Raw genomic sequence first — 24985 nt, 5'->3', positions numbered from 1 at the left:
TCAGCTTTCCTGCTCCTCTGATGCTGCCTGGCCTGCTGTGTTCATCCAGCTCTACACCTTGTTAACTCAAATTCCAGTATCAGCAGTTCCTACTATCTCTGATAGGTTCCTCAACCCCATTCTCTTGCTTTCTCCCCGTAACCCTTGATCCCCTTGATAATCAAGAACCTATCTATACTCAATGACCTGGCCTCCACAGCCTTCTGTGGTAGTGAATTCCATAGATTCACCACTGTCTGGCTGAAGAAGTTTCTCATTATCTCCGTTCTAAAAGGTCTTCCCTTTACCAGTTCTGAGGAAGGGTCACCGGACCAGAAATGTTTACTCTGTTTTCTCCTTCACAGATGCTGCCAGACCTGCTGAGCTTTTCCAGCAACTTTGATTTTTTTTCTTCCCTTTACTCTAAGGCTGTACCCTCAGGTCCTAGTCTCTCCTACCAATGGAAGCATTTTCCCATCATCCACTCTGTCCAGGCCACTCAGTATTCTGTAAGTTTCAATGAGATCCCCCCCTCATCCTTCTAAACTCTAATGAGTATAGTCCCAGAATCCTCAAATGTTCCTCATATGTTAAGCTTTCCATTCCTGGGGCCATTCTCGTGAACCTCCTCTGAACCCGCTCCAGGGCCAGTACATCCTTCCTGAGATATGGGGCCCAAAACTGCCCACAATACTCCAAATGTGGCCTGACCAGAGCCTTAAAAAGCCTCAGTAGTACATCCCTGCTTTTATATTCAAATCCTCTCAAAATAAATGCCAACATTGCATTTGCCTTCCTGATTACTGACTCAACCTGCAAGTTTACTTTGAGAGAATCCTGGACTAGAACTACCAAGTCTCTTTGCACTTCAGACTTCTGAATTTTTCTCCCCACTTAGAGAATAGTCCATGCTTTTATTCTTCTTACCAAAGTGCATGATCTCACGCTTTCCCACATTGTACTCCATCTGCCACTTCTGTGCCCACTCTCCTAACCTGTCCAAATTCTTCTGCAGCCTCCCCACCTCCTCAATACTACCTGTCCCTCCACCTATCTTTGTATCATCTGCAAACTTAGCCAGAATACCCACAGTTCCTTCATCTAGATCATTAATGTATAAAGTGAAAAGTTGTGGTCCCAACACTGACCCTTGAGGAACACCACTTGTCATCGGCTGCCATCCTGAGAAGGACCATTTTATCCCCACTCTCTGCTTTCTGCTAGACAGCCAATCTTCTATCCATGCTAGCACCTTGCTTCTAACACCATGGGCCCTTATCTTACTCAGCAGCCTCCTGTGCGGCACCTTGTCAAAGGCCTTCTTGAAGTCCAGGTAGATAACATCCATTGGCTCTCCTTGGTCTACCCTGCTCGTTACTTCATCAAAGAATTCTAGCAGATTTGTCAGGCATAACCTCCCCTTGATGAAACTATGCTGACCATGCCCTACTTTACCATAAACTTCCAAATATTCAGAAATCTCATCCTTTACAATGGACTCCAAAATCTTACCCATCGGCCTGTAATTTTCCATCTTTTGCCTTACATCCTTTTTAAACAGGGGTATCACGTTAGCAATTTTCAAGTCCTCTGGGACCCTCCCTTACGCTCGATTCCTGAAAGATCACCACTAACACTTCCACTATCTCTTCAGCTATTTCCTTTAGAACGCTGAGATGTAGTCCATCTGGTCCAGGTGATTTATCCACTTTCAGGCCAATCAGTTTTACTAGCACCTTTTCCTTGGTGATGGCCACCATACTCAGCTCTGCACCCTGACTCTCTTGAATTATTGGGAGATTACTCGTGTCTTCCACTGTGAAGACTGATGTGAAGTAATTATTCAGTTCCTCAGCCATTTCCTTGCTCCCCACTACTATCTCTCCACCGTCATTTTCCAGTAGTCCAAAGTCCACTTTTGCCTCTCTTTTGCCCTTTATATATCTAAAGAAACTCTTACAGTCTTCATTTATATTACTGGCTAGCTTACCCCCATATTTAATCTTCTCCCTCCTTATTTCTTTTTTTGTTGCCCTCTGTTGGTCTTTGTAAGTTTCCCAGTCCTCTGGTTTCCCACTGCCCTTCACCACATTATATGCTTTCTCTTTTGCTTTTATGCTATCCCTGACTTCCTTAGTCAACCATGGTTGCCTCATCCTCCCTGTACCACGCTTCTTTTTCCTAGGGATGAATTTTTGCTGCGTCTCCTGAATTGCTCCCAGAAACTCCTGCCATTGCTGTTCCACTGTCTTTCCTGCTAGGCTCCTCTTCCAGTCAATTCTGCCCTGTTCCTCCCTTATACCTCTGTAGTTACCTTTATTCAGCTGTAATACAGTTACCTCTGATTCTATCTTCTCCCTCTCAAATTGCAGAGTAAATTCTATCATTTTATGATCACTGCCTCCTAAGGGTTCCTTTACCATAACCTCCCTTATCAAGTCTGCCTCAGTGCACAACACTAAATCCAGTATTGCCTGTTCCCTTGTAGGCTCACCACGAGCTGCTCCAAAAGGCCATCTCTTAGACATTCCACAAACTCCTTTTCTTGCAATCCACTACCAACATGATTTTCCCAGTCCACCTGCATATTGAAATCCCCCATGATCACTGTGACTTTGCCTTTCTTATGCACCTTTTCTATCTCCTGGTGTATCTTGCACTCCCAGCTCCTGACTACTGTTTGGAGGCCTGTACACAACTCCAACTATGGTTCATTTACCTTTGCGGTTCCTCAATTCTACCCACACAGATTCTACACCATCTGACCCCACTTCGTTTCTTCCTATTGATTTAATTTCATTTCTCACTAATAAGGCAACCCCAACCCCTCAGCCCACCTGCCTATCTTTCCAATAGGATGTATATCCTTGGATATTCAGTTCAAAATCCTGATCCCCTTACAACCACATCTCCATGATACCTACCAAGTCATACCTGCCAGTTTCGATCTGTACAAGCTCATTTATCTTATTCCTTATACTGCGTGCCTTCAGATATAACATCTTCAGTCCGTATTAACCCTCCCTCTTCTCATTTTCATTTGTTTTTCCAGTGTTTGATTGCTAGCCCTTTCCAAACACTCTGTCAAATTTGTGTCTGTGCTGGAGACTTTAATAACTGCTCCCGAGTTCTCCCTCCCTCTTATTTCTTTCATATTTTTCCACGCAGTTGAATCCGCCACTACAGATGTTAACCTGCTGCTTTGTTTCCCATTGGGGCAAGTTTCACCATTCCCTTCCCCCACACTTCCTAGTTTAAAGTCCTGTTGACCGGCCTATTTACCCTTTTCGCTAGAACATTGGTTCCAGTTCGATTCAGGTGGAGACCGTCCCAACGGTACGGATCCCTCCTGTTCCAACACTGATGCCAGTGCCCCATGAAAAGGAACCCCTCTTTCCTGCACCACTCTTTTATCCACATGTTTACTTCCCTTATTCTCATGTCCCTATGCCAATTAGCATGTGGCTCAGGCAGTAATCCAGAAATTATAACTCTTGAGGACCTGTTCTTTAATTTGGTTCTTAGCTCCTGAATCTCTGAACAGGTCCTCTTTCCTAGTCTTGCCTATGTTGTTTGTTCCAGCGTGGACCACAACAACTGGATCCTCCCCCTCCTGATAAGTGGGAAAGCCGGTGGTAATTAGGTGATAAAGAGTTTACAGGTGGATAGGCTAGGAGAATGGAGTATAATGTGGATAAATGTGAGGTTGTCCATTTTGGCCAGAAAAGTAAAAGTGCAAATTTTTATTTTAAAGGGAAGCAGATTCAAAGCGTGTCAGCACAGAGGGATCTGGGTGTCTTTACGTATGAATCACAGGAAGAGGGTATGCAGGTGATTAGAACAGTCATTTATTGTCACTTGTGACAAAAAAAGTGAGAAATGCTTAATGCACCATCCCACTGCACCTATATTAAAAGCAGAATGCATAGATAAGAAAATTTTTATTAAAAAAAATTAAGACAAAGTCCATCTTAGTTCAATTCCCAGCTCCCGGGGTCAGGAAAAGACAGTACCACTTTAAGACCGCCACACCAGGCTGCCGGAATCCCCTTCCGAAAGAGTCCACAGAAGCTGCGTCAAAGACCAATCTCGTCACTGATCCCAGGAAGGAAGATGTCGCAAAAGCGGCTCAAAGGATTCCTGGGCCGCCAGATGCCAGGCTGAAATCACCTCAACATCGAAGCCGTCGGTCTCTGCCAATGTAGCAGCCGATACCGGGTCCCCGTGCTCACCCTTCCACCAGCTGCCTCTTCGACGCTGATTCCAGAGTCCCACTCTGGACTCAATGTCGCCATTGTCCATCAGAGTCCCACTCCGTGATGGCCGACTGCCTTGCCTTGCCGCCATCCTTGAGATCCCGCTCCTGGCTCACCAGCCGCTTCGCTACCGTCTTCCAGGTCTTGCTACGGGCTCACCTGCCATCGCCACACTCCAGACATCAAAGCTTTCGCTCTGCCTTCTACCAAAAAGAAGCGACAAAAGAAAAAATATAATGCAGCATAAAATTTAAAAAAATGCAAATGGAATCCTGATATGTATTGTAAAATGACTGTATATAAAAATAAAATCGGGCATTGGTGAGACCACACCTGGCATATTATATCCAGTTTTGATCTCCTTACTCGAGGAAGGATATAGTGGCGCTGGAGGCAGTTCAGAGAAAGTTCGCCAGACTGATTCCGGGGATGAAAGGAGATAGGAGGAGCAGTTAAATACTGTGGGCTTGTACTCATTGGAGTTCAGAAGAATGAGGGGGCATCTGATTGAGGTATATAAAATGCTAAAATGGATTGATGAGGTGGACATTGAACAGATGACACACCTTGAGGGACAATCTTGAACAAGAGGCCATTGATATAGAGTGAGAGGAGGTAGGTTCAAAACCAAGATGAGGAGAAACTACTTCTCTCAGAAGGTTGTGAATCTGTGAAACTCTCTGCCCCAGAGTGCCGTGGAGGCAGAATCAACCAACAGATACAAGAAAAAAAAAGATATATTTTGACAAAAAATAGGATAAAGGGCTATGGGAGCAGGCAGGAAAGTGGAGTTGAGACCATGATAAAATCAGCCATGATCATGTTAAATGGCAGAGCAGGCTCAAGGGGCTGAATTGACCACTCCTGCTCCTAATTCCTATGTTCTGGTGGGATCACTTGAACTGTGCTGGGATCAGTGTCTGAGAACCAAATAACAAGAGCAGTAGAGAGGGATTTAAACTAATTGGAGGGCTAATGGGAAGGCTGGTGGGACACGGTGGAGGATTTGTAAACTTACAAAGTGAAAGGTAATGTCAGCAGTGCAACACAACTATTTTATGATAAAGATATCTACAGTGGGACAGAAGTGGAAGTGTGTACAAGCATAAGAGAAACATCAACAAATAGGGTTGTTGGTGGTGGGGATGGTTACAAAGGTAAAATTAATGGTTCTTAAACACAAATATTCAGAACAAAATAAGGGAATCAATGGCACAAGTAAATTAATGACTATGATCTTAATTATTATGGACACATGGTTACAAGGAGATCAAAGTTGGGAGCTAAATATTCAGAGCTATTTGACTTTTTGTAATGACAGATAGGAAGGGAAGGGCAGTGGGTTGGCATTGTTAGTATGAAGTGGAATAAGTATGATAGCAAGAAATGATCTAGTGTTGTATGATATATAATCCATATCAGAGACAAGAAATAACAAGTGGAGATAGACACTAGGAGTTATCTATAGCCCCCTAATAGTCACTGTTCTATAGAACAAATCAGTAGATAATGAGGCCATGTAAAAAGCAGCACATTGATCAGGGTGACTTTAATCTTAGTGATTGGGAAAATCAAATTGGCAACAGAAGCCATGAGGAAGAATTCAGAGAGTGCCTTTGGGACAGTTTCCTGGAACAATATATGTGGATCTAACAAGGGATCAGAATATTTTGGATGTGGTTATGTATAATGAGGCAGGTATAATAAATAAATTTCAGAGTAAAGGATCCCCCATGGAACAGTAATCACAACCTGGTAGAATTTAGCATTCAGTTTTGAGTGATAAACCTAGATCAGAAACAACAATGCCAAACTTAAATAAACATTTACATGAGGATGAGGACATGTTGACAGGAATGGACTGGGAAAGGAGTTTAGCAGAAAAGTGGTTGGGGAACAATGGCAGACAATTAGGAAAATAGTTCATGATTAACAGCAAAGATATATCCCAGTGAGGAAGAAGGGCTCTTGAAAGGGATAAACCAATATTTGGTAAACCAAAGAAGTCAAGATAGCATCAAATTGGAAGAAAAAACATATAATATGGTGTAATGGTTAGTTGTAAAGCAGAAGATTAGGTAAGGTTTAGAAGTCAACAAAGATGACCAGAAGAATAATAAAGAGCAAGAAAATAAATTATGAGGGCAAGTTAGTAAGTAGTACAAAAATGGACAATAAGAACTTCTTTAAATATATAAAAAGGAAGAGTAAGGTCACAGTGAACATAAAGAATGAGCCTTGGGAAATAATAATGAGGAACCAGGAAAAAGCAGAGGTGTTGAATAAGTGCTTTGCATCAATCTTCACAGTAAAGGCATCTAATGGAATTCCAAAAATACTAAGTAACCAAGGGGTGGGAGTGGTGTGTGGTTGGGTGGAGGTGGTGGAATAAATAACCATCACTAGGGAACAATAACTATCATGAGAGAAAATGTACATGGAAAACAAATGGAGCAAAAGGCCAATAGCTCCACTAGACCTGATGGGTACATACTAGGATTTTAACGAATGTAGCTGCAGAGATAGTGATAGTCCACTGAGGCACTGGCCAGGCCATACCAAGAATCCTGTAAATAGTTTTATCCCAGTTATCTAAGGTTAGAGATACTGGCATTGGAGGCAGTCCAGAGAAGTTCACTTGGCTGATCTTGGGTATGGAAAGAGATAACACAGTATGGAGCTGGAGGAATGCAGTAGGCCAGGCAGCATCAGAGCAGTAGGAAAGTTGATGTTTCAGGTAAAGGTCCCAAAGAAGGGACCTTCCTGAAGAAGGGTCTTGACCCAAAACGTCAACTTTCCTACTCCTCTGATGTTGCCTGGCCTGCTGTGTTACTCCAGCTCCACACTGTGTTATCTCTGACTCCAGCATCGGCAGTTCTTACTGTCTTTGGGTATGGAAAGATTTTGTTTGAGGCTTGTAAATTTTAGAGGTTAGAAGAATAAGAGGAGACTATTGAAACATGTAAGCTTCCTAAGGGGAAAAGAAACAAAGAACTGTGGATGCCAGAAATCTGAAACAGAAACAGAATTTGCTGGAGAAACTCAGCAGCTCTGGCAGCATCCGCAGAGAGAAAGCAGAGTTAATGTTTCAGGTCCAGTGACACTTCTTCAAAGTTCTGATGTGGAGAGATTGTTTCCCCTTGAAAGTATGTAGGACCAAGGGGTATAGTTGATTTCAGAAACGGGGTCCTCCATTTAAGATTGAGATGGGGAATAATATTTTCTCTCAGGGGGTAGTGAACTTGTGGAATTTTTTTATTGCAGAGGGGTGTTGGGGCTGGATCATTAAGTATATTCAAGACCGAGATAGACAGATTTCTAATCAGGAAGGGAATCAAATGGAATGGGGAGAAGGCAGGAAAATTGAGTTGAGGTCTATCAGATCAACCATGACCTCTTTGAATGGCAGAGCACATTTGATGGGCTGAATGGTCTACTGCTGCTATATCTTGTGGTCTAATTAGTTTTATGGTCTTAGTGCCTGCCTGGTTCCAGTATTGAGAATGTCTGCTTGGGGCTGGATATGAACTTACAGTGGAAGAGGGAGGATCCAGTTTTTGTGGATAATGTAGTTACCAACATAATAGGCACGAGGAGACATTCTGAATAGTCAGTGGGAGGAGGTTGGCTTGTTAAGAAGCAGAATCTGAATAGATAATAATTCTGGATTATTAATTCAGTTACATGCAAAATTGGCATATAGCAACTGACTTCATTGCTCAGAACATTGAGAACAGGAATTGGGATGTCATGTTGCAGTTGCACAGGGCGTTGGTGAGGCCACTTTTGGAATACTGCGTATGCTTCTGGTCACCTGTTATAGAAAGGATTTATTAAATTGGAGAGGGTGCAGAAAAGCTTTACAAGAATGTTACTGAGACTGAAGGGTTTAATCTATTAGGAGAGGCTGGATAGGCTGGGACATTTTTCACTGGAGCATAGAAGGTTGAGGGGTAACCTTCTTGAGGTTTATAAAATCATGGGTGGCATGGGTGCCTATTTTGTTTGAAATGTACAAAATGTTTCCTCAGAATGGAGGGTCACTCAATCGGAGACACTAACTCTGATTTCTCTGCACAGATGCTGCCAGAATTGCTGAGCTTTTCCAGCAATTTCTGTTTTTGATTGATTTACAGCATCTGCAGTTTTTTTGGATGGATGCTGATACAGTTATAATATTTAAAAGACATCTGGACAGGTACATGAATAGGAAAGGTTTAGAGGGATATGGGCCAAACGCAGGCAAATGGGACCGGTTTAGTTTGTGAAACTTGATCAGAATTAAACCTGGGAGATGTGGGGCATGGTTCTTGTGGTATTATCAGCAGTACTGAGGAAGATGGGATCTTTACCCTTGGAAAAGTCTAAAGCTGAGCCACGCAGAAACTGGTACTCAAGCAAACTAGGGAAGAATCCGTAGAGTGTTTCCAGAATAGTTTCTAGGAACAGCATGTTCTGGAGCTGACCAAACTGGCTACAGTAGTCCTGGTATTGTGCAGTGAGACAGGTTTAATGAATAGCCTCATAGTGAAGGCAACCTGAGGTAATAGCCATCATTATATTATTGAATTTTGCATTCAGTTTTAAGGAGAGAAAAGTGAGTCCAAAACTATTATTTCAAATTTAATCAGGGAAGTTATTAGTGAATATATGCAGGGATAGCTGAAGTGAACTGGCAAATTATGTTATGGGACAGGTCAATGGAGATGCAGTGGCAGACACTTAAGGGGATATTTCAGAATACACAGAATAGATAAATTCCAATGAGAAAGAAACATTCCAAGCAAAAGACCCACCAACTATGGTTAATTAAAAATTTAGATATAATATTAAAAGGGAAAGAAATATAATTGCACAAAGTTGGACAGAGGACAGAAGATTGGGTAGATTATGAAGAATACCAAAGAATAATAATAAGATTTCTTTATCATTCATTTATTATGTATCGCTGGCAAGACTAGCATTTATCGCCTATTTCTAATTGCTATGGGCGAAGTGGAGAAGGTAGTGTGAGATGCTTTCTTAAATGACTGAATTCCTTGTGGTGTAGGAATACCTACCTGTTAGGAAGTGAGTTTTTGAATTTTGATCCAGTGACAGCGAAGGGACAACAATATTTTTTCCAAGTCAGGATGGTCTGTGTGGTTTTGAGAGGGACTTGCAGGTGGTGGTATTCCCATTTAAAAGGTGTTGTTGGAGGAGACTCAGTGATGGTACACACTGCTGCCACTGTTCATTGGTGGTGAAGGTACTGAACATTGAAGGTGGTGGATGGGATGCCATTCAAACAGGTGGCTTTGTCCTGGATGGTGTCAAGCTTCTTGAGTGTTGTTGGAGCTGCACTCATCCAGGCAAGTGGGAAGTATGCTAATTTCTAACTTATGCCTTGTAGATGACAGACAGGCTTTGGGAGTCAGCAAGTGAGTGATTCATTTGATGTATTCCTAGCCTTTGACTTACTCTTACAGGCACAGTATTTACTGGCTAGTCCAATTCATTTTCTGGCAAATCCCACTTTAGTGAGAATGGGGTATGTTGGTTGTTTGTGGGATTCTTTCTATTGCATGCCATATACATGCTTGGCATGCAAGTAACCCTGTACTGTATCTTTACTAGACTGACAACTAATTTTTAGGCATAACTGGTGATTCGACTTCCCTGATTAATATTTATAGAAAGCAGGGAAAAATTACAGTGTGAGGAAAAAGCTAGCCAGAAAGATAAAAACAACTGTAAAATATTGATAAACTCTATAGAGGTAACAAAGCAACATTGGTCCTACAGAAAAGGAGTCTAGAGAATGATGTAAGATAAGGAGATAGTACACAAACAAATATTTTGAATCAGTCTCTCTACATCCTACAAATGACATCCATGAAACATCTGTAAATCAGGCAGTGGAAGGGATGGAGGAACACCAGATAACTATAATTAGCAGAGAAGTGGACACACTGAGCAATTGCTGTAGCTGTGGGCTGTCAAGTCTCCATGCCCTGATGGACATCCCAGGGTTTGGAAAGAAGTGGTTTGTGATATAGTTCCTTTATTCTTAATGGGATGAGGGCGTCGCTGACCAGGCAGCATTTATTGCCCATCCCTAATTGCCTAGAGGGCAGTTCAGAGTCAACCACATTGCTGTGGGTCTGGAGTCACATGTAGGTCAGACCAGGTGAGGATTGCAGTTTACTTCCATAAAGGACATTAGTGAACCAGATGGGTTTTTCCTGACAATCAGCAATGGATTCATGGCATCATTAGATTCTTAATTCCAGACATTTTATTGAATTCAGATTCCACCACCTGCCAAGGCTGGATTTGAACCCGGGTCACCAGAATGTTATCTGGGTCTCTGGATTAACAGTCCAGCAATAATACCACTAGGCCATCGCCTCTCCTGAGTTGATGCATTAGCTTTGATTTTCCACAATTCCCTACATTTAGGAATGGTTCTATTGAATGGAAGATAGTAAATATTCAAAAAGGGAGGGAGAAAGAAAGCTAAAGGTCAATATGCATGTATAGCATGTAATTAGTTAAGCTGTCACTGCTTACTGAAATGGGAATTGAATACAAAAGTAGAGATATGCAATCATGCCTGGCATACAGATGAGACACATATGGAGTACTCTGCACAGCATACCTAAGGAGGAATGAGTATGAGTTGGAAGTAGTTCAGAGAAAGTCTAGCAGATTAGTTCCTGGAATAGGCAAGCTGTCTCATGAGAAAAGATTGGAAGATCAGGCTTATATTTGCTGAACTTTAGAAGAATAAGAAGTGACTTGATTAAAATATACAAGATCCTGAAAGGTCTTGATGGGTGAAAATGGAGAGAATCTAGAACAAGGCATCACTATTTAAAAATGAGGGGTTTTCTATTTAAGACAAGATGAGGTAGAGTATTTTCACTCATAGGGTCAAAAGGTGGTGAAAGCAGAGTCTTTGTATATATTTAAAACAGAGACGGGTTGAATCTTGATAAACAAGGAGTGTAGGTTATTGAGAATATGCAGATCAGCCATGAACTTATTGAATAGTATGCAGGTTTGAAGGGCTGAGGAGCCTATTCCTGCTTCGAATTCAGATGTGTAGAAACCATATCATTCCTAGCTGAGTATATCAGATGAGAGTGGTCATATCCTCTACTTCACTGCAATTGGTGTCTGAGCTTCCAAAATACTTCAGGCTGTTCTTGTGTCAATAGGGAGAATGTCACAAGCAGCCAGTGAGGAAGCCTGCAGTCTGTCAGTCTCAAATGTGCAGACAGTGTTTTGGTTGTTTGTTTGCTCGCCGAGCCAGTTCTGTGGTGAGCAGACATTTCATTACCATTCTAGGTAACATCATCAGTGAAGCACCGTGTTCTCTGACTGTCATTTGTTTTGTTGGCATCGACAGACTGCGCACGTCCAACAACTAATTCTGTCACTTCTCCACTCCAGGTACTAGCAGCCGTCAGAAGAGACAGAAGCACAAGACGCCTCTAACTTCCCCTATTAGCATCACTGCTCTCAAGACGGTGTCTCTGAATCCCCAGAGGAGGGACCAGCACAATGTTCACAGGCACCCTCCAACAGCAAAGAAATATTCACCTCAGTGGGTCTATTATCCAGAGTGGGCTCAGTGCCACAATCTAATGAGTATAATGATGAAGGAAACAACACTTACATCAAAATACAGCCATTCAAAAGGTGGTCAGTGGTAGAGGCCATTCAAATTCTATTTATCTCTGGAGGCTCTCTTATACGAGCGTTTGGTTGCTTCCTTGGAAAGGAATCCTCTTCAACATTCAGAGCCAACAGAAGACTCCATGGCTGCGAAATGTGCTCCTGGAATTCATCACTATAGCCATGGACACTTAACATGAATGGCAGGGTGAAAACAGGAACAAGGCACTTCGACTTCATTCCACCTTCTCCCTTCATATCAAGGAGACATCCACAGGGGAGATGTGCCAACCAGGCACCCTGGGAGCTTCATCCAAGGGCACTCTTAAGGTGATCTGACTTTCCCCCTCCTCTCTGCAAGGACCCTTTTACCCCCAGTAGATCAAGCAGAGCAGAATATTGTAATTTGTTGTTGAAAAAGGAACAGTGACTCAGAATGAGACAGAGACAAACCGCATTCACTGAGGTTAGAGTGAGGAGACTAGGCTTAGTATCACAACAATGGGGATACCACAGGGGCAATGTATGTAACCAATGGAGAAATGTGATCAGGCTGTGCAGGGCGCAGGAAGAAAAGATCTTTGGTCTCCAAAGCCATCCAAAATATTTTCAGAACAGGAGGGAATGGACCACTGCAATGTGATGAACATCATCCTCTTGGGGGTTTCGACTTGTCCCACTGCGCAATGGTATAGTCAAGAAACATTCTCCAGGACTGTAGGGATACTGAGGAAATGAGGTGACCAGCAATGACAGATGGCAGCACAATAATGTGGGGCAGTATTGTCTCTGTTTATATTACGTTGTTTGGCCTGAGCAGTCTGGGCATTAAAATCACATTCTCTGAAGTCCTAAGTTCTGTTCAGTAATGGCTGTTGTGGACTATGTTTCCTTTATGTAGCAAGAATTGTAGGATTCCTGACAATTGTTGTCAGCCAAGGCTCAAGGGGATATCATGTCAGCAAACAGCCAAAACTAAGTGATGAGGGGTATTAAAAGCTGAAGTCACCTGCAAGTGCTTCAGAATGTAGGAGTTATGTTAGTTCCTTAGATATTTTGCACATACCTGGAGTAGTTGGCTTGTGGGGCAGACAGTGATAAACCCTTTCCTTTTTGACAGACACTGCTTTTTTTTTTGCCAGGATGCTCTTAACACCAAATGGGTGCAATTAAATGCACCCTACCTGGCTGCCTGCATCCAAGGAAGAATGCACCAATTCATATACTTTAGCAAAAAAAAAGAGCACCTCCCATATAAACTTAATGTCTAACTGCAAAATTCCAGAGTGGGCCTACTGGCTTCTTGAAACAATCCACTTGAATTAAAGTTGAGGACTGCTGTTATCTTTATTCAACTTGAATAGAAGTTGAGGACCACTTATCTTTCAACGCTGCCAGCATTGGATTATCACCCAGTCCTTGCAGCTGTAGGCACTTGCCTCTTATACCTGCCAGCTTCTGGACAATGTCCTCAGGCCACACTGAAGTGCCTTCTGCACTGCTTTCCAGCCAGAAATAGCTGCTGTGATGCAATTTTGAACCAATGTAGTCATCAATATGGTCCTGAATGTCACAGCCTTGCAGGTTGATCCACAGCCACTGCTGCTGTTGTTAGTCCTGCATCTTTCAGTGATGGTTGTTCCTCAGCTGCATTCTGACCAGAACTGATGTAGGGAGATCTGTGCCAATCTGTTGTCTGTTTCAGGACATCTGAGAAGTCAATGCATTGAGGCAAGAGTGACTGATCTTGACTATCAAAGAACTCTGGCAAAACTGGAGTCAATAGGAATCAGAGAGAAAACTCATCGTTGGATTGGAGTCATGCCAGCACAAAGGAAAATGATTGTGATTGTTGCAGGTCAGTCATTTCAGCTCCAGAAACTCCTGAATAGAATTTTTAAAAAAATCAACCTGTTCAGAGATGTTATTACACATCTTTGGACCAGGTGTGACTTGAATCTGGGCCCCCAGCTCAAAGCTAGGGACACTACCAGTGTACCACAAGAGCCCCTTAGGTTCCTCAGGGTGGTGTCCTGGGCCAAAGCATCTTCAGCTTGTCCATCAGTGACCTTCCCTCCATTATAAATTCAGAAGTGGGAATGTTCGCTGACAACTGCACAATGTTCAGAACCATTTGTCATTCCTCAGATACTGAAGCAGTCCAAGTTCAAATGCAGTAAAATCTTGATGATATCCAGGTTTGGGGCAACAAATGGCAAAGAACAACCACACCTTACAACTGCCAGGCAATGACCATCAATAAAAGACAACCTTACCATCACTCCAAGATATTCCATGAGATTATCATCACTTAATCTCCCACCATCAACATCCTAAAGGTTGCTATCTAGCATGATAAAATACTCTCCACCTGCCTGGATAGATGCAGCCCCAACAACACTCAAAAAGCATGACACCATCCAAAACAAAGCAGCCTGCTTGATTGGGACCATATACATTCACTCCCTCCAAGGCCAACACTCAATAGCAGCATTGCGTAGCATCTACAAGATGCACTGCAGAAATGCACTGAGGCTCCTTAGACAGCAACTTCCAAACCTATCAATACTGCTAGCTAGAAGGATAAGAACACCATCACCTGCAATTTCTCCTCTAAACCACTCACCATTTTAACTTTGAAATATATCACCATTCCTTCAGTATCATTGGGTCAAATATCTGGAATTACCTCCTTAATGGCACTGTTGGTCTACCAGCACCAAATGAAGTAGTTAAGAACACAGCTCACCAGCTTCCCAAGGGCAACAAGGGATGGAAACTAGTACTGGCCAGCCAGAAACACCCATATCCCATAAATAGAAAAATAAAAGTATTCATCATTCTCTTTAAGGTTTGCCATCCAAACCTGCTCCATGCTGCCCTGGGTAAGTCCTTCACTGAGCAATGTTGCTTCTCTGGCCTCCTGCCCAAGAGCATGTGGACTAAAGAAAGGGCCATCTTGTGTGGACCCAGAGAACAGTGTCTTGTGACTAAATGTTTAGGTGTGTGGAGACTTTAGCTGTGATACTTAAAGCCTGTCAGTGCACATTCCCAGTAATAATAATCAGCTTTCCTTCAGAGAGGCTATGGCAGAATTAATGTAATTTTGTCTTGACACCAATGGGACACTTCATTGATTGCATCCATCTCCATTCCTTCACGGCTATCATCTTGTAATGTTAGAGTTATGAATCAATCCACAATATACTGTGCCTCTTTAACTTCGAGGGATCTGGTTAGAACATGATATCATGTGTTTAGGAGCAATACTGGCTATTTGGGATTGGAATACAGTTGACTATAATTCTACATTCACTTGATTCATCACTAATGGGGTTAGTTATTCCAAAATTCTAAATTAAATTCTGCTAACCCACAAAACACTACCTTCCTCTTTGAGTATGCCTTTTTGAAATTTAGAGATTGAAAGTGAAGTTATTCTAGACAGTGAGGTTACTTTCATTGTTCTAAGTTATATGTTTGACACACCTTATGTGACCCACCAAATTACCCATTCGTTCCCTCCCTAAATGCTTTTTAATTTCAGTTTCTCTCCATCAACCTGGAACCTCTCCGTTTTCAGCAATCCCATCCACATTTTCACTAACTTCCCCATTTTGACCCTGAACCTATGATGATCCAATGCTCCTCTGGGCCTTCTACCCACCTATCAAAAAGGGTACCTGCACCATCACCTTGCATGAAGCTGTCTTTGGACCTTACACTCCTTGATTTTCCAACTCCCACCCTACTAGATTAAATAAGTCCAATGACTTTCCAACGGTATCACCACACGTGAGCCTCTTGCAGCAAGGAACACAAACTAGACAGCCAACTCTACCTTGCTAGAGATCATCCCAAATACCCCAGGGTAGGACAGAAATTGCTTAGAGATCCAAACTTTCAATTTTGAACAGACAGTGGTCCACCCTGGACAAATTGTGTCGCACTCTTGCCCACACCACGTTAGACAGTTTGAGCCACACCCAAATCCACACCTGGACAGATCGTGTCTCACTAATTCTTTCCTTAGCTGAATTCACTTTAGCCTGCCTTGTGAGCACAGCCACCCTCCTCCCCTTCAATACTTAGACTGTATTTACATTGTAACTCAATGCAAGCATCAGTTAAAGCTGTAATGCATTAAGGATAAAGCAGCAAGTATTTGCACTGAAGTCCAAGAAGTGAACATCACCAGGTTATATGTGGTGGGATATCTAAAGGAAGTGATTTTCCATTGAATAAAAATTAATTGGGAATAATCACTAGGTTCTAGTGAACTGTGCTTTTAACAAGATGCATATAAGCTTATCTGCCATGTATCAGCAACTACAGTCAGGAAGGTGATCCCATATTTTGAGGTTGAGAACTTAAACACAAAACTTTATCCAGCCAGCAAGAATCTGGTCGACTCCCACCTAAATAAGTTCACCCACCCACCTCCTTTCATCCAGGACATGAAGATTCCAAGAAGTGTTTCAGTTCTTCAGCTAGTGGAATCATGAAGGATTTGGCAAGTTCTAATTTTGAAATTTCCACAGGTAACAATAATGGAAAAACTAAAACTGAAAAGATGCATTAAGCTATAAATGCGCAACAGAAGAAAATTAGCAGTTTTGTAGTAGAATTAGAGAATTGTACAGCATGCCAAAGACATTTGACCCTTGCGTCTGTGCCAGTACCTTGAAAGAAGTGTATAATTTTGTCTCGTACCCTCATCATAACCCTGCAAATTAATTCTCTTCAAAGACACGTTCTGTAAAAATAAATAGAAATTCTTAAGTTGCTAAACAGACCACTTTCCCATTTAAAACATTCACTCAAAAATGTAAACTTAAGATACATAGCATAGATTTTAAAATGACGAGAAAAAACGTAAGGTATTACAGAAAGATCTTCTCCAAGGTTTTCTATTGAAAAGTAATGGTCATAGTGTATTGCATGACTGTGTTGGTGAATTGATTCTTGATAAATAATCAAAACCATTGTAGAATTAAACTATCTGCCTTCCTTACAAATTAACCCTTTCTTTAACAATTTGTTCAATTTATTTGATTTACTGCACTCTGTTCATTTCAGTTTTAAACTTCTTCAGTTTGCAGGCGTGACAAAATGGAATTGTATTAAAGTAGCAGGAAGGTTCCCATCCAAATTGGACAACAAGCTTTACCAGACAATAAAGAAACTCCTTCAGTTACCAAAATGTTGTGAGCACTGAATTATTAGCAACAGCAATTCCAGAATCTCAGAACTGTTAAAGCACAGGAGCAAACTGTTTCACCATTCCTATCTGTGCTGGCTATCCGTAAGAGCAATTCACCAAGTGCCATATGCCCACTTTCTCACAGTATCCCTGAACAATTTTTCTTTTCCAATAACAACCTAGTTCCTCTTGAACGTCTTGATTGAATTGGCCCCAATCATTCTGAGGTGGTACAATGCAGATCTTAACCAATTGCTGTCTTACGTTGTCACTGTACCTTTTGCTAATTATCCGAAATCTTGTTCTTGGTCCTCCCATCTATGGGAACAGTTTTTTTCCTTTCCATTCTGTCCAGGCCACTCATGATTTTGAACACCTTTATCAAATTTCTTTTCAACACTCCCTTCTCCAATTAAAATAGTCACAGTTTCTCCAATCTGTGTAATTGAAGATTCCCATCCCTGAAACTATTCTTGTGAATCTTTATACGCACATGCCAATGCCTTCATAGCCTTCTTAAAATATAGCTCTCAAAATGTAGCACTCATAACTAGAGACACTACATCAATGAGGCCAGACCAATGTCTATACAAATGCAACATTATTTCCTTGCTTTTATAATCTATGTCCCTATTAGCAGAAAAATCTGTTTGTATTATTTCTCTGCACAAAACAATGAATTGTTCCAGACTGGTAAGGTGTCATGGATTCCCAAAATAAAAGATCATATTCTCAACGGAAAAGTAGCAACTGGTTGACGAGAGATTGACATGTGACAAGGGAAGATTGTTTTTTTTTGGTGGTGGGGGAGCGGGGGGGAGTGGTGGGAAGAGAGAGAGAGAGAGAGAAGAAGGGGAGGAGGTAAGAACAGGCGGCAGGAGTAAGGTTTCTATTTAAAGAAATGAAAACTCAGAGGAAATGGCAGATTTTCTCACCAGTAAGATCTTACAATCCTTTTCCACCAATATTTCTAACCATTAATATATAAACAAGGGTCAAAAATTAGCAACATTCTTTTCATTAAAAAGGAAGGAACAGGTCCTGGAATTGTTGAATAATTTGTACGAAGAAGAGAGGGAATAGCAAAATGACACCATCACAAAAGGGACCTAATATTTTCAAAAGGATTTCTGATTTTCTTTGAACTAAGCACTTCGCAACAAATATCTACTCCAGTAAAGGAAACACACAAAATCTCCTCCATTCACCTGTAAAAAGAGAAAAACAGAATTAGTGTTTTAGGTCAATGACATATTGCTAGAACTGAAAAAATACAGTCATGTTACAGGAGTGAGGCAAGTGCACAGGCATGGAAAGTGAGGAGTGGGGCGGCACAGCTGACTTGGGTAGGGAATTAAAAGGGAAGGTCTGTGATAGTGTGGTAGAAGGCAAGCTCAAATAACAGTGTGGTGCCAGGCAAAAGGGAGATGGTAATGTAATTAGAAAGAAACAGAAAGATGCATCTTGCAGAGATGTAAATAAATGGACAATTAATGGATCCAAAAGCTTTTGAAAAATTTGGGGGGCAGGGAGGTTATGATCTAACTCAATGTTGACTCTGGCAAGCTCCGAAGCATCTCATTAACAAATGAGGTACTGATCCTCGAGCTTATGTTATGCTTCACTGGAACAGTATAGAATTCCAGGGTCAGCGTGAGTGTGGGGCAAAGAATTATCAGGAAATCGGATGTCCTAGAAAATGGTCATTGAGTTACAGAGAACTACAGCACAGAGAAAGGTCCATTGTGTTCACACTGGTCAAAAACAACTATTTTAATCCAAAATTGCTGGAAAATCTCAGGTTTGGCAGCATCTGTGAAGAGAAATCAGAGTTAACGTTTCGGGTCCGGTGACCCTTCCTCAGAACAGTTCTGAGGAAACCTGAAACATTAACTCTGATTTCTCTTCACAGATGCTGCCAGACCTGCTGAGCTTTTCCAGCAATTTCTGATTTGCAGCGTCTGCAGTTCGTTTGGTTTTTAACTATTTTTATCCCATTTTCCAACACTTGGCCCATAGCCTTCTCTGCCTTGGCATCTAAATACTTCTTAAATGTTATGAGTGTTTCTACCTCTACCACCCTTTCAGGCAGTGAGTTTCAGATTCAACCACCCTCTGGGTGTAAAAGATTTTCCTCACATCTCTCCTCTAAACTGTCCACCCCTTATCTTAAATCCATGCCCCTAGATCCCTCCATCAAGGGGAAGACTTTCTCCCTGTTGACCGTATCTATGCACTCAATGTAATACATCTCAATAATGTTCCTTGTCAATCTCCTCTGCTGTAAATAAAACAATCCCAACCTATCCAATCTCTCTTCACAACAAATTCTCCAATCCAGGCAACATCCTGGTAAATCTCTTCTGCACTTAATGTGGATACCAGAACTTTGCACGATACTCTGGGTGTGATCAACCAACATTTTCTACAGTTCCAGCATAACCTCCCTGGTTTTAAACACTATGCCTCGACTAATAAAGGCAAATATATTATATGCCTTTATGTCTTTTGCAAAGATTTGTAGCTCAGGTTGTGGGTGAGGTTGTTGACTTGCTTGCTGAGTTGGTTTGTTCTCATTCAGATGTTACATCACCATGCTAGGTAACATCATCAGTGAGGCCTTGTTCAACTCCTCTTGGAATTGAAACTGTCTGGTCTGTTACGGTGAATTGTGTCGTTTCCAGTTTTGATCTGTATAGGTTTGTACATGGGGTCCAATTCCATGTTTGTCGATTGCATTATGGGTTGAGAACCATGTCTCTAGGAATTCTCATATGGGTCTATGTTTTGCTTGGGCTACTACAGTTACGTTGTCCCAGTTAAACTGATGGCCTTCATTATCTGAGTGTACTGATATTAAGGAAAGTTTGTCGTGTTGTTTTGCTGCTAGCCGATATTTGTGTTTTCTGATGGCTAGTTTCCTTCCTGTCTGTCCGATGTAATGTTTGTGGCAGTCGTTGCATGGTATTTTGTAGTCTGTGTTGGTTCTGCATGTTGTGGGAACGGGGTCTTCAATCCTTGAGAGTGTTTGTCGTAGAGTGGCTGTGGGCTTGTGTGCTACCATGATTCCTAGTGGTCGCAGGAGTCTCGTTGTCAGTTCTGGTATGTTCTTGATGTAGGGCAGCACGGCCAGTGTGTTAGGGCGTACTATGTCCTCTTGTTATTGTTATTGTCTATTTAGCAGGCACCTGCGGACGAAGTTGCGGGGAGTTTATTCATAGCGAAGATTTTGTATAGATGCTCTGCCTCTTTCCAGCGTAGCTCTGGTGTGTTGCAGTGAGTGATGGCCCATTTAAATAGTGTCCTAATACAGCTTTGTTTGTGGACGTTGGGGTAGTTGCTGTGGAAGTTGAGCATTTGGTCAGTGTGGATTACTTTCCTGTATACAGAGGTTTGGAACTCCCCATGGGTCATATTTTCAATTCAGAAACGGAAGATGATTGTTGTTTTCTTCTCCTCTCGTGAATTTAATCCTGGCTAATTCATTGTTGATAAGGTGGTGGGTCTCTTCTAGTTTGGTGCATTTAATGACGACAAATGTGTCGTCCGCATACCGAATCCAGAGTTTAGGTTGAATGGTGATGAAACATCTGAACGAAAACAAACAAGCTTGGCAAGCAAGTCAACAACCTTATACTATATGCCTTCTTAACCATTTTATCCACCTGCCCTTATACCTTAAGGTGCTGGTATATTTGCACATCTAGGTTCCTCTGATTCCCAGGGTCCTACCATTCATGTATTCCCTTGCATTGTTTGTCTTGCCCAAGTGCATCATCTCACGTTTATTTGTGTTTGATTTCCCTCATGTAGGGTAGACTGTATTGAGAACAAGAATGAAAGTATAGGATAAGAATTTTATCACAGTTCTCAGAGAGAGAGTTTCAGATGATGGGAGAATTGGGGCAAACAGAATAGCCATAACTGAGGAGTCTGTCAACTAGAGTGGGCTGAACTTAAAGTAAATGGAAGATACATTGGTAGTACTGATTTGGGAACTGGCAGGTGATTGACAAGATGAGCATAGGAAAATGCAGGAGACTTCTTAGAGGAAGTAGGCGAGGAAGCAATGTAGTCAACTTGGCTGTGGGAGTCAGCAGACTTAAAATGAATTTTACCAATCTTTGTCAATGACTGTAGCAATGCTTTAGTTTGAGAAATCTTAGGTGGTCACACAATAGAACACAAAAAAGTGATCGGTTAAAACAAGGAATGCACTGTAATATTTATACTTTCCAAAAATAGTACTGTCAGTCAGAAATAGCACAGCAGTTTTAGTTTAGATATACACATCTCAGCCTGGAATCATTTTATGAGCAGTAGTGGTCCAATGTACAATGTTACCAATGAATCTGTTTCCTTTTCCTTCTTACAAAATTCCAATTAAAATCAAGTCACAAGCTACACAAAATACAAGTAAACAATTTTTCAACATGCCATCATCACAGTTCACAAATAAAATTAAACATACAAAATATCCTTAACACTGTTAAATAACAAACTATGTAAATTGATGAAAATGATAGGACCCTGAATAAGTTTACAGTAAAAGTCCAGAAAAAATGTCATCAATGATTATTTGCATTTGCTACAAATCTGATTTCTTAACAATTATATATTAACAGTAATCCTAAAATGTAGATCCACTAAAACCATTATTTGTAAAGGCAAACATACATACAAATACTGTTAACAAAAGCCTACTTATGATACTCATTGAGATACATAAGTTTTGTAGTGAAGTCATTATAAAATGATGAGAAATAACAGCAGAGATCAGATACAAAATTAAACCCTCTGAATTTCCATGTCTTCATAAAATGACATGGAAAAATAGGTGCAAAGAATTTGCTCATATTTAGTAATGAAAAAACAGATTTGATGCTGATTTCTTCAAATTTTTTTTAAAAACACTAATCAGTTTCCCTGCTGGTCACACAAGATTTCAAAACAAATTTAAATATTCTATTGTATGAGCTTAAAGGGTGCAAGATTCCTCATCACAATCATTTTTTTCAATGTGAAGCTCTGCAGATATTTAAATATTCAAGAGCATTTGGAATTAAGTGTAACAGTAAAATCTGCAAACTGCTGGAAATAGTTATTAGAAGAAACAGATGCATTCACATGCTACAAGCCACTCACATTTTCCGCTATACCACCATGATGTGGTTAATGGACAGTAGTCATTTAGCAGCAATGATTCCCAATAAATAAGCACTTTGTTTCCAGTACTGCACAAAACTGCAGCTAAAGTTACAGCAGCAGCTGTAACTACTGGTTATAAAACAGCAGAGGTGAAACCATAAACCTATTTTTTGTATGTGTATGTAAATATATCTGTATATACATACATTATACATGTATATACACACAATATGTAAAATATATACACACACACACAAAAATGTCTGAACGTGATTTGTGAATATAAAACAATCTACACATTAGAATAAAAGACTACATCGCAAGGGCAGTAAAGGAGACATGTTGATATTCAAGTTCTGATCCACACTAAATTATGGAAATTGTCGTCTTCAGAATCCTGGGTAACTGCGATGTAAAATGGCAAGCCAGTGGAACTCAAGTCTGTAATTTTGCAAGATAGCCTAGAACAGCATACTCTGTCTTCTGTTTTTCCCATGTGCTACAAAACAAAGTAAGATGCATTAAAACCAATTTCATGGCAAGCAAGTTATTGTGCAGCAGCCTAGTTGTTGTGACAATAAGTGATAGTTCAGTACGTTTGAAGACAGTTTCATATTGGATCGCTTTGAACCTGCAAACCCATGAAATTACCATTACTTGAAAGTATTAAACATTGAAGAATTCCTAAGAATTATGAGCTTTTAGAAAAAAAATATTTTTGTAGTGTATTATTGTGTCCAAATCTTAGAAAGGGATTTAGAAGTAAGTTGAAAAATTGTTTTTCCAGACAGGAAAGAAAGGGCAAAGCAGCCTACTTGACTGGCACCCCATCCACCACCTTCAACATGCACTCGCCCACAGCAAACACATAGTGGAAGAAGAATGTATATTCTACAAGATGTACTGCAGTAACTGACCATGGCTCCTTCAACAGCATCTTCCAAACCCAAACTCTCTTCACTTACAAGGACAAAGGTTGCAGATGCATGGGAATATCAACACCTAATAAGATTCCCTCCAATTCATCCACTATCCTGACTCAAAACTACATTGTCATTCCTTCAATGTAAGTGGGTCAAAATCCTGGAGCTCACTTCCCAACAGCAAAGTGCATGTATCTACACCAGGTGGACTGCAATGCCTCAAGAAGGCAGCTTACCAGTTCTCGAGAGCAATTAGGGATGGGCATTGAACGCTGCCTAGCCAGTGGTGAGAGTTCATTGTTGAGGATGAGATCGCAGAGTACTTTCAAGTGCATGGTAACATAGGGCTGAGTCGGCACGGCTTTGTCAAGGGGAGGTCATGTCTGACAAATCTTTGAGGAGGTAACTGGCAAGTTAGACAAATGATAGCCAGTGGATGTGATCAATTTGGATTTCCAAAAGACCTTCGACAAGGTGTCGCATGGGAGACCGCTAATTAAGACAAGAGCCCATGCTGTTAGGGACAAGATATTGGCATGGATGGAGGATTAGCTGACTTGCAGAATGCTGATGGTGGGGATAAAAGGGTCTTTTTCAGGATGGCAGCTGGTGACTAGTGGAATTCCACAGAGTGTGCTGGGATCACAAATATTCACATTATACATTAACAATCTGAACAAAGGAACAAAGGCATTGTTGCTAAGGACAGGCTAGGAGAGTGGGCAAAGAAGTGGCAGATAGAATCCAATGTGGGAATGTGTGATGTTATGAACTTTGGTAGGAAGAATAGAGGCGTAGATTATTTTTTAAATGGGGAAAGTCTTCAGAAATCTGAAGCATAAAAGGACTTGGGAGTCCTCGTTGAGGATTCTCTTAAGGTTAACATGCAAGTTCAATTGGCACTTAGGAAGGAAAATGTAATGTTAGCATTCATTTCAAGAGGCCTAAATAAAACAGCAGAGGTATGCTGCTGGGGTTGTATATGGCTCTGGACAGACTACATTTGGAACATCGAGAGCAGTTTTGGACATCATATCTAAGGAAGCAGTTGCTGGTGCTGGAGAGGGTCCAGAGGAGATTTACAAGAATGATCTTGGGGAGGAAAGGCTTATCATTTGAGGAGTGGTTGAGGATTCTGGGTTAGTACTCAATGGAATTTAGAAGGATAAGGAACGAAATCATTGAAACTTACAGAGTACTGAGAGGTCTGGGTAGAGCGGACATGGAGATATTTCCACTAGTAGGAGATATTAGGACCTGAGGGCACAGCCTCAGAGTCTAGGGATGACCCTTTAGAATTGAGACGAGGATGAATTGCTTCAGCCAGAGGTCAGTGAGTCTGTGGAACTCATTGCTGCAGAATTTGTGGAGGCCAAGTCTTTGAGAGTATTTAAGACAGAGACTGATAGGGTCTTGATTACTAGGAGATCAATGGTTGTGGAAAGAAGGCAAGAGATTGGGATTGAGAAACATATCCAGCCATGATTGAATGGTGGACCAATGATGGTGAATGGTGGTGAACGATGGTCCAAATGGACTAATTTGGCTTTTATATCTTATGGAACACAGTACAGGACAATTATAAAATAGCCATTTGTAAATACAAGGAAATGTTCACATCAGATCTTTAAAATTTAAAATAATTCACCACAGGATGGAATCTTGCTCGTAAGTACAAGTATTTGTAAGTCAGATATTTTTGTAAATCGGGAATCTCCTGTAGTCTGTGTCTGCAGCAAACCTCTTCTCTGTCAAAACAGGTGTCAGTCAGATGTGTCACTGCAGCAACCCTATTCTGAATTTCTTGTACTAAT

At 41.2% G+C, this 24985-nt stretch overlaps 1 protein-coding gene and 1 long non-coding RNA gene across 2 annotated transcripts in view; both read right to left on the bottom strand.

Annotated features, from left to right (window-relative positions):
• Positions 1-3903: 3903 nt before the first annotated feature.
• Positions 3904-19626, bottom strand: LOC125485802. Its single transcript, XR_007264508.1, has 2 exons — positions 16580-19626; positions 3904-4438 (listed from the first exon to the last, which is right to left on the bottom strand). It is a non-coding gene; the product is annotated as an uncharacterized LOC125485802 (long non-coding RNA).
• A 1669-nt stretch (positions 19627-21295) lies between these two features.
• LOC109925683 (cyclin-dependent kinase 17) overlaps positions 21296-24985 on the bottom strand; it is a 168786-nt gene continuing 165096 nt past the window's right edge. The window contains exon 18 of the mRNA XM_048610554.1: positions 21296-22747. Coding sequence (XP_048466511.1) covers positions 22710-22747 — 38 coding nt within the window. The 3' untranslated portion in view covers positions 21296-22709. The remainder of the gene's footprint in view (positions 22748-24985) is intronic.

The sequence above is a fragment of the Rhincodon typus genome, chromosome 22, assembly GCF_021869965.1.
Source record: "Rhincodon typus isolate 14 chromosome 22, sRhiTyp1.1, whole genome shotgun sequence".
Taxonomy (NCBI): domain Eukaryota; kingdom Metazoa; phylum Chordata; class Chondrichthyes; order Orectolobiformes; family Rhincodontidae; genus Rhincodon; species Rhincodon typus.
This window is presented reverse-complemented; position numbering and strand designations above follow the sequence as displayed.